This window comes from Lactuca virosa, chromosome 8 (genome assembly GCF_052849685.1).
Source record: "Lactuca virosa cultivar CGN04683 chromosome 8, Lactuca_virosa_CGN04683_v6, whole genome shotgun sequence".
Lineage (NCBI taxonomy): Eukaryota > Viridiplantae > Streptophyta > Magnoliopsida > Asterales > Asteraceae > Lactuca > Lactuca virosa.
In genome coordinates this window covers 131731006-131744146 of record NC_136433.1, presented here as the reverse complement: position 1 = coordinate 131744146, position 13141 = coordinate 131731006, and the positions used below count along the sequence as shown (strand labels likewise).

The 13141-nt window shown below is 30.4% G+C and overlaps 1 protein-coding gene across 1 annotated transcript; it reads right to left on the bottom strand.

The window, feature by feature from the left end:
- Nucleotides 1-9087: 9087 nt before the first annotated feature.
- LOC145130319 (metallothionein-like protein type 2) lies at nt 9088-9963 on the bottom strand. Its single transcript, XM_079065138.1, has 3 exons — nt 9807-9963; nt 9567-9641; nt 9088-9434 (listed from the first exon to the last, which is right to left on the bottom strand). The coding sequence occupies exons 1-3, from the start codon at nt 9869-9871 to the stop codon at nt 9341-9343; spliced, it is 234 nt and encodes a 77-aa protein (XP_078921264.1). The 5' UTR covers nt 9872-9963; the 3' UTR covers nt 9088-9340.
- Nucleotides 9964-13141: the final 3178 nt, after the last annotated feature.

Sequence of the window (13141 nt, the reverse complement as noted above, 5' to 3'; positions counted from 1 at the left end):
AATGTCTCGTTTGTTCTAGAGCATCTCCATCGGCTCTTTAAAAGACTTTCAAAAGTAAGATCCTTTCTTTTGCATACAGGGAAAGGTTTTGGTTTTCATTTTTCATTTTTCAAAGCCTTAAATAGGTTCCCTATCTACAATATATACAGCCACTATTTTAATAAAACAAATTAAGTTAAACTATTTAAATTAAATTAAATATAAACTTTTTGTATTTGGTTATTATATATTATATATATAATATATATTTACAAATAAAATAATGATTTTTATTTTAGTTTACTATTGAATAATTATTGATTATAAATAATTAAGATGTATAATAAATTGTAAGACTGTAAAATTGGTCTTTCTGGTTTCGTAAAAACTGTAGATATGGTTCAAAAGGTTTCCAATTTGTATTAAATGTTCAAAATCAGAAATTTTTCGTGATTCTGGTCTTGAAAATTTTGAAAAGACTATTATGCCTTTTTAATTTCTATTTTATATTTTCTATATTTATTTTAACACTATTTTAATTTAAAAATAATAATAAAATCAAAAGAATTATATACCCCACCCACCACATCCACCATACCCCCTCCCTCTTTCTCTCCCTATCTCTGTTTTACACACACACTCTCTCTCTCTCTCTCTCCGACTAAAACAGGTCCGACGACCTCCTTATCACTGTCGACCTTAACATTTCCAGCATCCAATGAACCAGTAACAAGAGCCCCTGTCTGTAACATCTCATCCACCCCCCTTATTCTAAACATCTCTTCAATCTATTCTCTCTAATATTTTCAGTGAAGCCCGGGTGTTTGTGTTTGATCTCTGAAGAAGAGCCCCAGGAAATTACGATCAACCACCATCTCTTCAGATTTTTTATATTTTTTTTTTCACATCGATTCTTCGGGGTTTATACTCATTCCCCAACTAATTATTTTCAAGAAAAGATTATGATAGTATGAATTTTTCTTGACAATGTTTGGAATGAATGTGAGGTGGAAAAAAATTAATCTTTTAATCGGAGATCTTTACATAAAAGAATCATTAGAGGTGAATTTTTTTTCCTGAAGAGCCATTCCTCGGAGCTACCTCCACGGAATGACTTCATTCCTCAGAGGTAGCTCCGCGGAATGGAACTTGAGATTTTTTTTTGCCACATCGATTCCTCGGAGAATAAGTTGATTCTGCGGAGCCCTCGGAGTTCACCTCCGTGGAATCCATGTATATACCTGGAAATTTGACTTTTTGTGTCTATTTTTTTGAAATCCCCCCCCCCTCCCAAAAAAAATGTCTATAAGTAGTAATTTCCCCCGATAAAGTTATAAAATCTGACAATATGTTTTAAAAAATGACATTGCATTAATGTAGATAACTTAAGTTTGAGAAATATTTGAAAAATATCTTTATGCTTTCAAACATTATTTTTTTCAATAAAATCACCATGTTTCTAATTTTGTTCTTATTTTTTAGATAAATCTTTGTTATTATTACAATTATTAACAATATTATTTGTATTTATTATTTATTTATTATTATACATATATATTTTTTAAATATCTTAATGTTTTAAGATGTATTGAAGATAAATGATACTTATAAGGGAAATCTTAAATAAAGTTTCAATATGTTATGTCAGTTTACGGTTTAATCTCAAATTAATATTTGTTTATAAAAAAAAAAAGACAGATTACCGGCTAAAACTTCAAAATAACATTTTTCGTCCAGTTTCACAAATTTAGTCAGCATTCCGTCTTTTTTCGTTAATTTGTCAAAATATTAGAACTTTTCTAAGGATTATGTTATTTTTTTTACCAATAACCAAACTATTAAGACTTTTCTGAAGATTATCCTTGAGCTAATCTATATTATTACGTTATCTTTTACCAATAACCAAAATATTGAGACTTTTTTAAAGATTGCCCTTAAACTAGTTTTGGTTATTGGTAGAAAATAACGTAATTTTTAGAAAAGTCCCAATATGTTGACCAATTAACAAAAAAAATGCGGGATACTGACTAAATTTATGAAACCGGCAAAAAACAATTATTCCGAAGTTTTAACTGGTAGTCTGTCTTTTTTGTAAAAAAAATAATAATAATTTGGGATTAAACCGTAATCTGGCCCACAATAGGGAAAATTTGTGAAATGACCAAAAAAGTGGGGGTGTTTGAAAAAAAATACCAAGAAAATGGATGTTTCAGAAAATGATCACGAGTTCCGCAGAGAGGGTCTCTGCAGAACTCTTTCAGCTCTGAGGAATTGGAAAAGTTCTGAGCAAGTGACGTGATAGGGGTATATTTATAAAAACACAAATAAAACTTAACAAAATTGAAAGGGTGCTGCGAAAAAATTGTGTTTGAAATTGAAAAAATTGTGTTTGAACTTACCAAAATCGAATAAATTGTGTTTAAATCGAAAAAACTTACCAAAATCATTTTTTGGCCATGAATTTGCGAATAACAATTCCTCAAAGGCATGTGTTTGAAGAACAATTCCTCAGAGGCATATGTTTGAAGAACAATTACAATTCCTCAGAGGGTCTGAGGAATTGTTCTTCAAACACATGCCTCTGAGGAATTGTTTTTCACATAACCATGGCCAAAAAACGATTTTGGTAAATGTTTTTTTGTTAATTTAACGATGGTTCACCATTTCTCACATACCATTGATTCAATATAACAAATTAAACTATAAAACTACATTTGTAAGACAATTTTTTCAATTTTGTTAAGTTTTTTTTTGTGTTTTTACAAATTTACCAATGCCACATCACTTCCTCGGAACTGAAGGAGTTCCGCAGAGACCATCTTTGCGGAACTCATGGTCATTTTCTGAAACATACATTTTATTGGTCATTTTTTTCAAACACCCCCACTTTTTTGGTCATTTCACAAATTTCCCCCCAAAATATTGGGACTTTATTGGACATTTCCCTACTTATAATGCTTGGAATTGCAATTTTGCAACAAAATAAAGTTGTAGGACAAAAAGGAAGCAAAATGGAGCTGGATATTGAGTAGGAATAATGAAGTTGACAAAGGGCTCAATCAAGCAACTATACATTGCGTGCATCTTCCATACACGATGTGTTGATCAGATTAATTTGTGTTATACGCAGAATCTTGAAGATCCTTACTTGTCACAAAAGTATTGAATTTACATGGTGCGTCTAACAACATTATGTGCCACGTTTTCTGTTGGTTTAGAAAATCTATAAATAGTCTTTACCCTTTGGCCTAAGAGGGATATCTTAGAGAATATATGAGGATACATATCAAAGGTGCCATTTTGAGAGTCCATTAGGCGATTTGAAGGCCGGATGGCTGACTAGGAGCAAGGATATGAAGAATAGGGTGCAGAATCATTAGCGATGTCAATAGGTTTGGTTCAATGTGTAAATTTAGCATTCTATGATGATTCCTTCCTGTTTTCCATTCCAGATTTAGGCTAAAAACTATTTTTCTTTTCATTACATGTAGATGAACCTTTCTATTTTTGTGTTTGTTCTAGTTTCTTGTCGGGTTTTTGGTTGGTAATTAGAGTTGTTTAAAAAAAACAGATTTTGGGCTAAAAACTCTTTTTCTTTTGATTAGATGTAGATGAACCTTTAATATTTTCTTTGATTTCTATTTGGATAGTTTGAGTTATTTAATTTATTATGCTTGTTTGATCAAAGATCCATATGTGTTAAAGTTTCTATCTTTATTGTCTTTTGATGAGTAATATAGTCTAAATGACCAATCTGATTGTGTTTGCTTGAATCATAGTTGATAATGACAATCGATAATTATGATGGTGATTGACCAAATCTTTGGGTTATATTGATAAAGTAATTAACTTTAATGTGTGTGAATTGCATTAGATGCCTATGATGTGCATTAGTTGATTTTTATGACCATTGAGATTAATTAAAGATCAAATCTTGCATGATATGAACAAAAAATTGATAATAGGGATTAATTAATATCATGATCATTGAGTTAATGCCCTTAACATCATTAGGGGTTAGAATCAGACCAAGAGGCTTAACCATGTTAGGAATCGGTTGATAACAATTAATATCCATTGCACGACATAACTATCAACCGTATATGAAGAGTGTTCAAGCCTAAGTAAAAGTACATTTATTTATCTGTTTTCGAATAAGTTTTCTTTAGCTTTTATTTTCCTTTGTTCTTGTTCTTAGTTTCTTAGTTAATTAAATTTTCCCCATTTTACTTTATTGTCTATAGTTTAAGAGTAAATTACATGAATGGTCCCTATGGTTTGTGGTAATTTTCACGTTTGGTCCCTAACTTATTTTTTTAACTCGGAAAGTCCATATTGTTTGTTTTTGTTACGCGTTTGGTCCCTACTTTTTTTTTTGTTATGCGATTGGTCTCTGTCTTACCTAAAAAGACTATTATTTAAATAAGGAAAAATGTTGGGGTAGGTAAGGTAAGGTAAAAGAGGTGGGGTTGGGATGTGTTTATTTAAATAAATTAAACAATCAAGGGGAAAATAATTTTTTTAGGTAAGACAAGGACCAAACGTGTAACAAAAACAAACAGTAAGGACCTTCCGAGTTAAAAAAATAAATTAGGGACCAAACGTGCAAATTACCCTAAACCATAGGGACAATTCGTGTAATTTACTTAGTTTAACTGATAATCAGATTTCTGAACTGAATCATACATGTACATCTAGAGTTTGACAACTTGGTCTTACCAAAACAATACTATTAAACGATTAAATACACTTATTTAGTTGTGTAATAATCCCTAATATTAAAAATCGACTTATATATTTAAGAACTAATTATAGACATCATGTGATATGTGGTTTCCAACTTTGGTATTTTATTGAGATGCTCATTCCTAAATAATATTACAAAATATTTTTACGATTAACAATAATCTTCTTAGAAAAAAAACACGCTAAATATCCTAAAACTAAAACTTGCTATGTATGGTTGGACAAATATAAACTATTTTTTCCCTAAAATACGCTAAATATAAACTATTTTTTTCCTTTTTACATTCAACCAAAAGCATGTTAGGAACATTATTGACAATCATACAATCACTTTAATTATTTGATAACTTTTATATACTATGAAAATGACTTATGAAAATGACTAGTAACCAATTTTACAAAAGTTATTTTGATTTCGTGAGTTTTAAATAACGTAAGGCGTGTCATTACGGTAATATAAAACCTTAAGCATTATAAGTTGTCGCGTGCCACAAAGTTTGTGAAAGTGTAACTTAAGGTGATAATATTGTATTATATATATATATATATATATATATATATATATATATATATAATGGTTGCAGAAATCGCTAATTGTTAGCTAGTCGGTGGACTAGGGATTAAAGATTAATCGGCTAGGCGGAAATCAATCGGAGGATTAATCGGGGACCATTAATTATTAATAATTAAAATTATTCAAAAATTTATAAATCTAACTTTAAACCTACGAATATAAGTAAATAAGCATAAAAGTTTAATAATAACTTAATAAATTTAACAAACACACAAAATCATCATCCAACAAGTCAACAATTAGTTTAATTATCTCAAATATAAATGCACGTACTTAAAATGTTTTGAATTTTCTTTGACCAAGTTTGACCGATTAGGTCCGATTAACTTCGATTAGGTCCAATTAGGCGGCAATTAGGTCCGACTTTGACCTGCGTTGACCAAACTTGATTATAGTGACTGATTAGCAAAAAATCTCATCAGTGGAGGTCTGATCAGTAATTAGGCGGCGATTAATCGGCCGATTTGGACGATTTCTGCAACCATGATATATATATATATATATATATATATATATATATATATATATATATATATATATATATATATATATATTCTACTATTATTCATTTTTATATAAATATAAGACTTAATGTGCGTTTTGTTAAAGTATGACGTCAAGTACAAACCTTGGAGGCATGTCGTGTTATGACGAAGTCATGATGAGCTTTTTAGAACTGTGAAACATATCCAAAATTCGTAATAAGAAAATTAATTTTTAAGGTGATTATGAAACTGTTTGATTCTTATTTGAGGGTGTTATTTGGTTGGTTTTTTCAGTTTAATTTGTTCGATTTTATCTATTTTTTTTTTTGACAAAATTGCAAATTTGGTCCCTGTGGTTAGCAAAAAAATATGGATAAGGTCCAAAAAATTTTGAACTTGCATGGATGGTCCAAAATCGAATCTTTTTTGTGGTTATGACCCATGTTAAATATGAAAAGTCCGTTTTGCCCTTTTTATTTATTTTTTGTTTTTTTTTCTTACTTATTTAAATACTTAAAATGTTTTAACTAATTAGAAATGAATATGGGCCCACCTCTCTCTCTCTCTCTCTCTCTCTCTCTCTCTCTCTCTCTCTCTCTCTCTCTCTCTCTCTCTCTCCTTTATACTGTATACAACCAAACACAACCTCTAATTTCGTCAGCCATGGATCCGCCAACCCTGTAGATTCATTCTCACTTGTTTACACAAACACATACATACACATAAATTCCTGCAAATCGAACACAAAGAGACAAAAAAATAGATTTACTAAAACATAGAGACGAGATTTAAACATACACAAATACCAAAATCAAAGTTTAATGTTTATGGAACAATAGGCATAAAAACATAGCAGAGAATGATTGGAACCAGTGGTGGCTAGTTTATTCACCAGCCAAGTTCCACGGGGCAAATCAGAATAGATGTTGGTTGTTTGGATTCAAGCATTAAGTTGTGCCGATTTGTTGAAGTCACCAGAATCCTAGTCGTCATCATTCTCTTTATTCGACAATTAAAATTTAAAATTGTAGGCAAAAAAAAGAGCACCTAATAACATTTCGATTTCGTGGTGATGGAGAATCACTAACAAATAGAGTTATGTCTCTAGTTTTGAGGATTAAAAACATATACATACCTGTTAAACTCATAATCTGTTTGTGTGTGAGTTACGACATGGGTTTGTTAGAGGAGGTCGACGAGAGTTAAAAGATTACCGGTAAATGCGACGGAGGTGGTCACAAGAGAGGCTTGAGATGGGAGAGGTGGCAGTGAGTAAGGGTTAAGAAGAGAGAAATGGTCGTGGAGATGATGGGAGTGGTTCAGCGGTGGCTGGCGATGGCTGGATACTAGCAGAAGCTTGAGAAGACGATCTCTATAATAGAATCGGGGATGTGGGGTTTACCTGTTTAGGAGTAGCAATGAGAGATGAAAGTGTGGAATTTGCAGTTTTAAGTTGTTTGAGGAGGGGCTATTGTTTTCGATAGAGGCAAGGTCGACGAAAATTAGGTATGAGAGAGAGAGAGAGAGAAGGGATAGGGTAAAATGGGGGTGGGTGGACCCGCTTCTTATTTTTAATTTTTAAAAAAATTAGTAACATAAAAATAATTTGAAAAAGAAATTAAAAGGGTAATACAGTCATTTCAAATTTTTCAGGGACTAAAACCACAAAAAGTTTCGGTTTTTGGACTATTGGTGCAAGTTGAAAACCTTTTGGACTTCATCCACATTTTTTTGTTAACCACAGGGACCAAATTTGCAGTTTGGTCATTTTTTATAAATTAAAACTAACCATAACCAAAACAAATAAGGTTCGGTTTAATATGTTTTGGTTTATTTGGTTACGATTTATTCGGTTCGGTTTATCGGTTAAACTAAATAAAATTTCGTATGTATATATAAATATTAAACTAAAAATAAAAAACTTACCAAACTTTTACCAAATGAAAAAATACAGTGATACATAACATATTATATTCGTTTTTTCACGATATATTATCTTGAAGTGTCGATGCACTCATACAAGTTGTAAAAGTAGATTAATATAGCTTTAGTTGTGTATAGAAAAGATTGTATGTTAATTAGCATTTGGTTAATAAGTTGTTTTTAATACAAAAATAAAACAATTATTAATTTATAATGGTTAATAATTAAATAATGAGTCATGAAAATCTTTTTTAGTAACTAATCTATATAAAATGTTAATTTATAGATATAAACTCAGGAATTAACAAACAGAATCAAATAATTTTTGGTTTATTTGGTTCAGGTTATTTGGTTTTCGATTAATTCGGATTGGTTAACCGAATAACAATACCTTATTTGGTTTGGTTGTGGTTAAATTTTAATTGTTTGGTTAAGCCGAAAAAGTCGGGTAAGCTATTTAATATATATATATATATATATATATATATATATATATATATATATATATATATATATATATATATATATATATATATATATATATATATATATATATATGAAGTAACATTTTATATTTAAATTAGTTACTAAGATTATCATAACTTATTATTTTGTTATTAACCATTATAAATTTATAATTGTTTTAGGTTTTGTATAATTAGGCAAAAACAAATTAACCCAATATCAATTAACCTTAAGTGATTTCTCTGACCTTTATATACCATTAAAGTTATATTAATCGTTCTCAACAATTTGTGTATCTGCATCATCTCTTCAAGACAACACATCATGAAAAAATAAATATAAATGTTATATATTGGTGTATTTTCTTTATTTAGTAATAATTTAGTAAGTTTTTTTTCTTTTAGTTTAATATTTATTTTTACATGTGGAATTTTATTTGGTTTAACCAGTTAATCGAATCGAATAAATCGTAACCGAACAAACGGAAACCGGTTAAACCGAACCTTATTTGGTTTGATTATGGTTAGATTTAAAATATAAAAAAATTGATAAAACGAACCGATATAACCAAAACCGAAAAACCGAACCGAATAACATTCCTGATATAAACTATATAAATATATATTAATTAAATAGTTTTTTCAGTTTTTTCGGTTTAACCAAAATAAGAAAAAATTAACGAAACTCAAATTGAATAAAATATTCTTATTCGGTTAACCAAACCGAATTTACCAAATAAACCAAACATCATTTGGTTGGGTTCGTTTATTCGGTTTCAATTTTTTATCACGAACCTACTCTTATTACTTCAATAAAATAAAATTACCTAAATTTGGAAAAAACAAGAAAAACCTATCATCTTTTTCTTTATCTTGATATTAATATCCAATAAACAAAAGCTTTAGACCACGATCATGATGCCAACTTTTCTTTCATAAAAAGTCATTCACTCCTCAAAGGATACACATCAAATCTTTCATTATCTCCATAATACTCATATGACTGCTTATACACAACCACCATTTACAGTGACCATGGGTAGACAGATATAACCCCCAAACCATGGATGACTGGGGATTCTTTTATTTTTCACTACGAAACTATGAGAAGCATGGAGACATATATAGAACACAACTGAAAGATGGATGTTTATTTGGATCAATGAGCCTTAACAGTTGCAAGGATCACACTTGCAGTTTCCTCCACACTTGCATCCTTGTGCACCTTCAGCTACAAAGCTTCCCTCACTTCCATCATCATACCTTCACATGATTCAGACCTCAATCAGCTTAAAGCAACACAATCTTATCGTTGTGATTTTTATAAGAATGAAGAAATTAACTGATATCCTAATATTACATATTGAAGTTGGAGGTGTACTGTACTATACTTACATCTTCTTTGGTGCAACACCGTCGACGATCACGGTGGCGTTGGTGGAGGTCTCGATGTCAGGATACATCCCACATCTGCAAACAAATTAAAATTCAGTTTCCGTTTAATTTTTCTCAAAAGTTTAAATAAATTCAGTCTAATAAGAGATTTACTTAAAACACGAAGCAATAATTGATCCTAGACATGATATATTTTTTCTTCTCTAGATCGATATATCGTAAAATATGAAGAAAACTCACCCCTTGCAACTGCTTCCGCAAGAGCAGCTTGAGCCGCATCCGCACTTTCCATTGCAGCAAGACATGATCGGAAGGTTTTGAAGTTGATTTGGAAGAGATTGAAGATTGTGTTTCGATTGAGTTTGCTAAAGCTTGGTGCTTCTGGTTGTTTGATTATTGAGGTCCATATATAGACGAAAAGGGATGAACAGAGTGGCTGTCAACCGTACACGTGTATGGATATCAATCACTTGTCGCTGTCATATTGTTTTGATTGCAAGAGATTGTTTGATCTGTCCCATAAACACAATTATTAAACCCTTCGAACTAATCGCATACATTAGGCCGTGGGATGTGGTCTTGGCATGCCACTCGGCAAGGCTAATGTGGTTTGGCACACATGAAGAAATGGAAGGGTTTAATTATATCTTGGAGTCTAATAGAACTGATAGAAAAGACGGTTTTGGCCCCTGCTTTTTGGAGTAAAATTACCAAACATTTCATGAACGAAATAAATCGAGGTAACTACCGAAAGATCAAATCTACAAAAATTACGGAACACAAACAAAGTGTCGTTAATAACTTCAAATATGATTGACAAAGTTATGATAATGATGGTGAAAATAATGCAATCATTTTAAACGAAGTTTTTCAAAGTTTTCGAGCAGAAAACGAGACATTTCAAATTTATAGAGTTTAGAATGTTGTCGAGGAGTGTGTAAAATAATGTGCAATTAGTTAGTAGTTTTTATTTTTAATATTACGTTAAATAACGTGCAATTACTTAGTAGTTTTTATTTTTAATATTACGTTTCTTAGGTTTTAAATTAATGTTATGTATTTGTATTTTAAATTAAGAAAATTTCAAGTTTTTCTTTAAATGAAGTTGTTTAAATAAAAAAATGGAATGGCAACCCATTCACTTTAAATGCAAAAAAAAAAAAAAAAAAAAAAAAAGGTATTGCAAAGCTAGTGTGGCGAGGATGTGGAAAAAAAAGCATAACAAACTTGATATACCACCCGCTCTCGTCTAAGTAAAAAATTGGAGAGAAACTAAATGTAATCCACACTTCATAAGTTCATGAATTTTTCAGTCATTGTGAAAAGTTTAGTACAGTAGAATGTTCAGGGGCGGTTTGTCATTGTGAAAAGTTTAGTACGGCGGTTTTAGGGTGGGTCCGTAGTGGCACCAGCAATCCGATTTTTTCGGACGAAGTGGAAAACTTTTTTGAAATTTTTTTTTTCTATACTACCGTGCAACCCTTGATTTTCCCGTGACACCCTTACTGTGAAATCTTGCGTTCGACCCTGAGAATGTTAAGTTTAAGTCTACCTTAATTTGTCGGTTTATGGATATGGAATTAAATGATTATTGAGTTGTTTAATAAGAAAAAAACAACTTTATTTTTCATTTTCAAAACATATTTTATTGACTTGAACTTTTGTAGCAATGCATTTTAAGAAAAAAAAAAGTTGTATCAAGAATAAAATGATGGGACTATTAACCATTATTTAGCTTGATGTATTGTAGATACCCTAATGATTAAAGAACAATGTTTAAGGAGAGTGGATGGCTTGAGTTACATTATCTATCACATACCTCCATAATATGAGTGTTTTTCCGAGTGTTTTTCCACAAATTATTTATGAAACCCGCTCATTTTAATTTATACCATCATATTGTTTTTATACAAATTTATCTATATAACCATGTTTTTGTATTAACCCATCATAAATATTGAAGAAACTCTCATCGGGACCTTGCAGATTTACAAGCCTTGGTGAAAAAGTTTTGAATGTAAAAAAGTGGATTAATGTTTTTAAAGATTAAAAAATAAGAAAAAAATATACTAAGGCATGTACATGTGTTTATAAATCACTTGCAGGAGTTATCATCGATTGAAAAGAATACAACTTAAGAAGAAGAATGACAGAGGAAATTCAGTGTTTGATGGTTTATATTATCGTAGAAATAAAAATCTCTTATTTAACGGGATAAAAAATGATCTGGAAATCAAAATCTCCTCATTTATGTGATATAGTTACACAGAAAATAGGAACAATGATTAAAAAAAGGAATATAAGCATATATTTATGTCGCAAATATGTTTAATTTTTTAAATTTGATATTATATGCGAACTAATTATATACCTAATATACTGGGATTGTATAAATCATAACTTAAATAGTAAATTACAGTTTGAGATAACTATGGTATGAACAGAAGATATAATGGTAATTCAACGCCTTATTAAATGAAAGGCTTTCATATTAAATGATTGCATTAAATATATTGACACATGACAAACTCTTAAATGAGCTCTGGTATATTAACACATGACAAACATTAAATACGAAGCTTTTGAAGAATGACATGTGTACAAACAAAACCATTCTTTTATTAATATAAGCAGATAAGTTGATTCATCGACATAAAATATGTTTTATATGTTTTATTAAAATAGTTACAAAGGTGTTCTACCTTATATAAGGCTCCTACAACTATAGCTTATAAATTTAATTCGACCAGGAAAATGACATGGGTCAAGAAAATACTAGACGAAGGAAATCAAAAGGACACCCATAATCATTTTTTCCCGGTTAACCTTGTTAGTTGAATTCTTTGTTAAATATTTTAAACTATAAACTATTTTTTGGTTTTTCAATTTTCTTTTGTTTGCTTGAAATGGACTGATACATAATTAATATGCAAAATTAGGCGATTGGTCTTTGTGGTCCAAAACAGACGTAGTAATGACAACTATTGAAACTCTTACCTACTTAGTGCTTATGGTTTCAAATAGTTGTCCCCCTAGTCCTTTTGGCCAAAGTCGTCTAATTTAAGAAGTTAGTCGACCCACGAGCCCCTCACATGAGGAGCAATTTTTTCAATTCAATTTGCCCTGCCATCTATTCACATTTATGGAGGTTCGTCCTTTTTTTCTTCATTACACATCCCCCAAAGTTTCTTCCTCAAGTTACTCTGTTCCAAGAAAAGAGTTTTTCAGAAGTGAGGTTTTGATCATATGAGTTGGAATCAAAGAATGGTGTTGACATTATGGTACGTTAGGGCAAAGAATGTGACCGAAAACTTGAAGAATGTGTACGGTTAGCACTAGCTTGAATTACACTCATCCTATTTTTTTTTTTTAACTTTTTAAAGTTTTGCTTCACAAAATACAATCATAATGATAAAATCCTTCAAAAATCATATTTTTATATTACATGGAGTTTATCTAATTTCTTTACACTTAAAGTTCATCATTGAGGGGTTTTCACAAAGTATCTAGGATGTCGTTACGTGGATGGAAAAGTAGATTATGTGGACTACGTGGACATAGATGTGTTTCCTGTT

Coding starts and splice junctions, on each gene's coding strand:
- LOC145130319 (XM_079065138.1), bottom strand. CDS start 9,871: ATGTCTTGCTGCAATGGAAAGTGCGGATGCGGCTCAAGCTGCTCTTGC. Junction 9,642..9,806: donor TGCGGAAGCAGTTGCAAGGG/GTGAGTTTTCTT, acceptor ATTTGTTTGCAG/ATGTGGGATGTATCCTGACA. Junction 9,435..9,566: donor GGTGTTGCACCAAAGAAGAT/GTAAGTATAGTA, acceptor AATCATGTGAAG/GTATGATGATGGAAGTGAGG.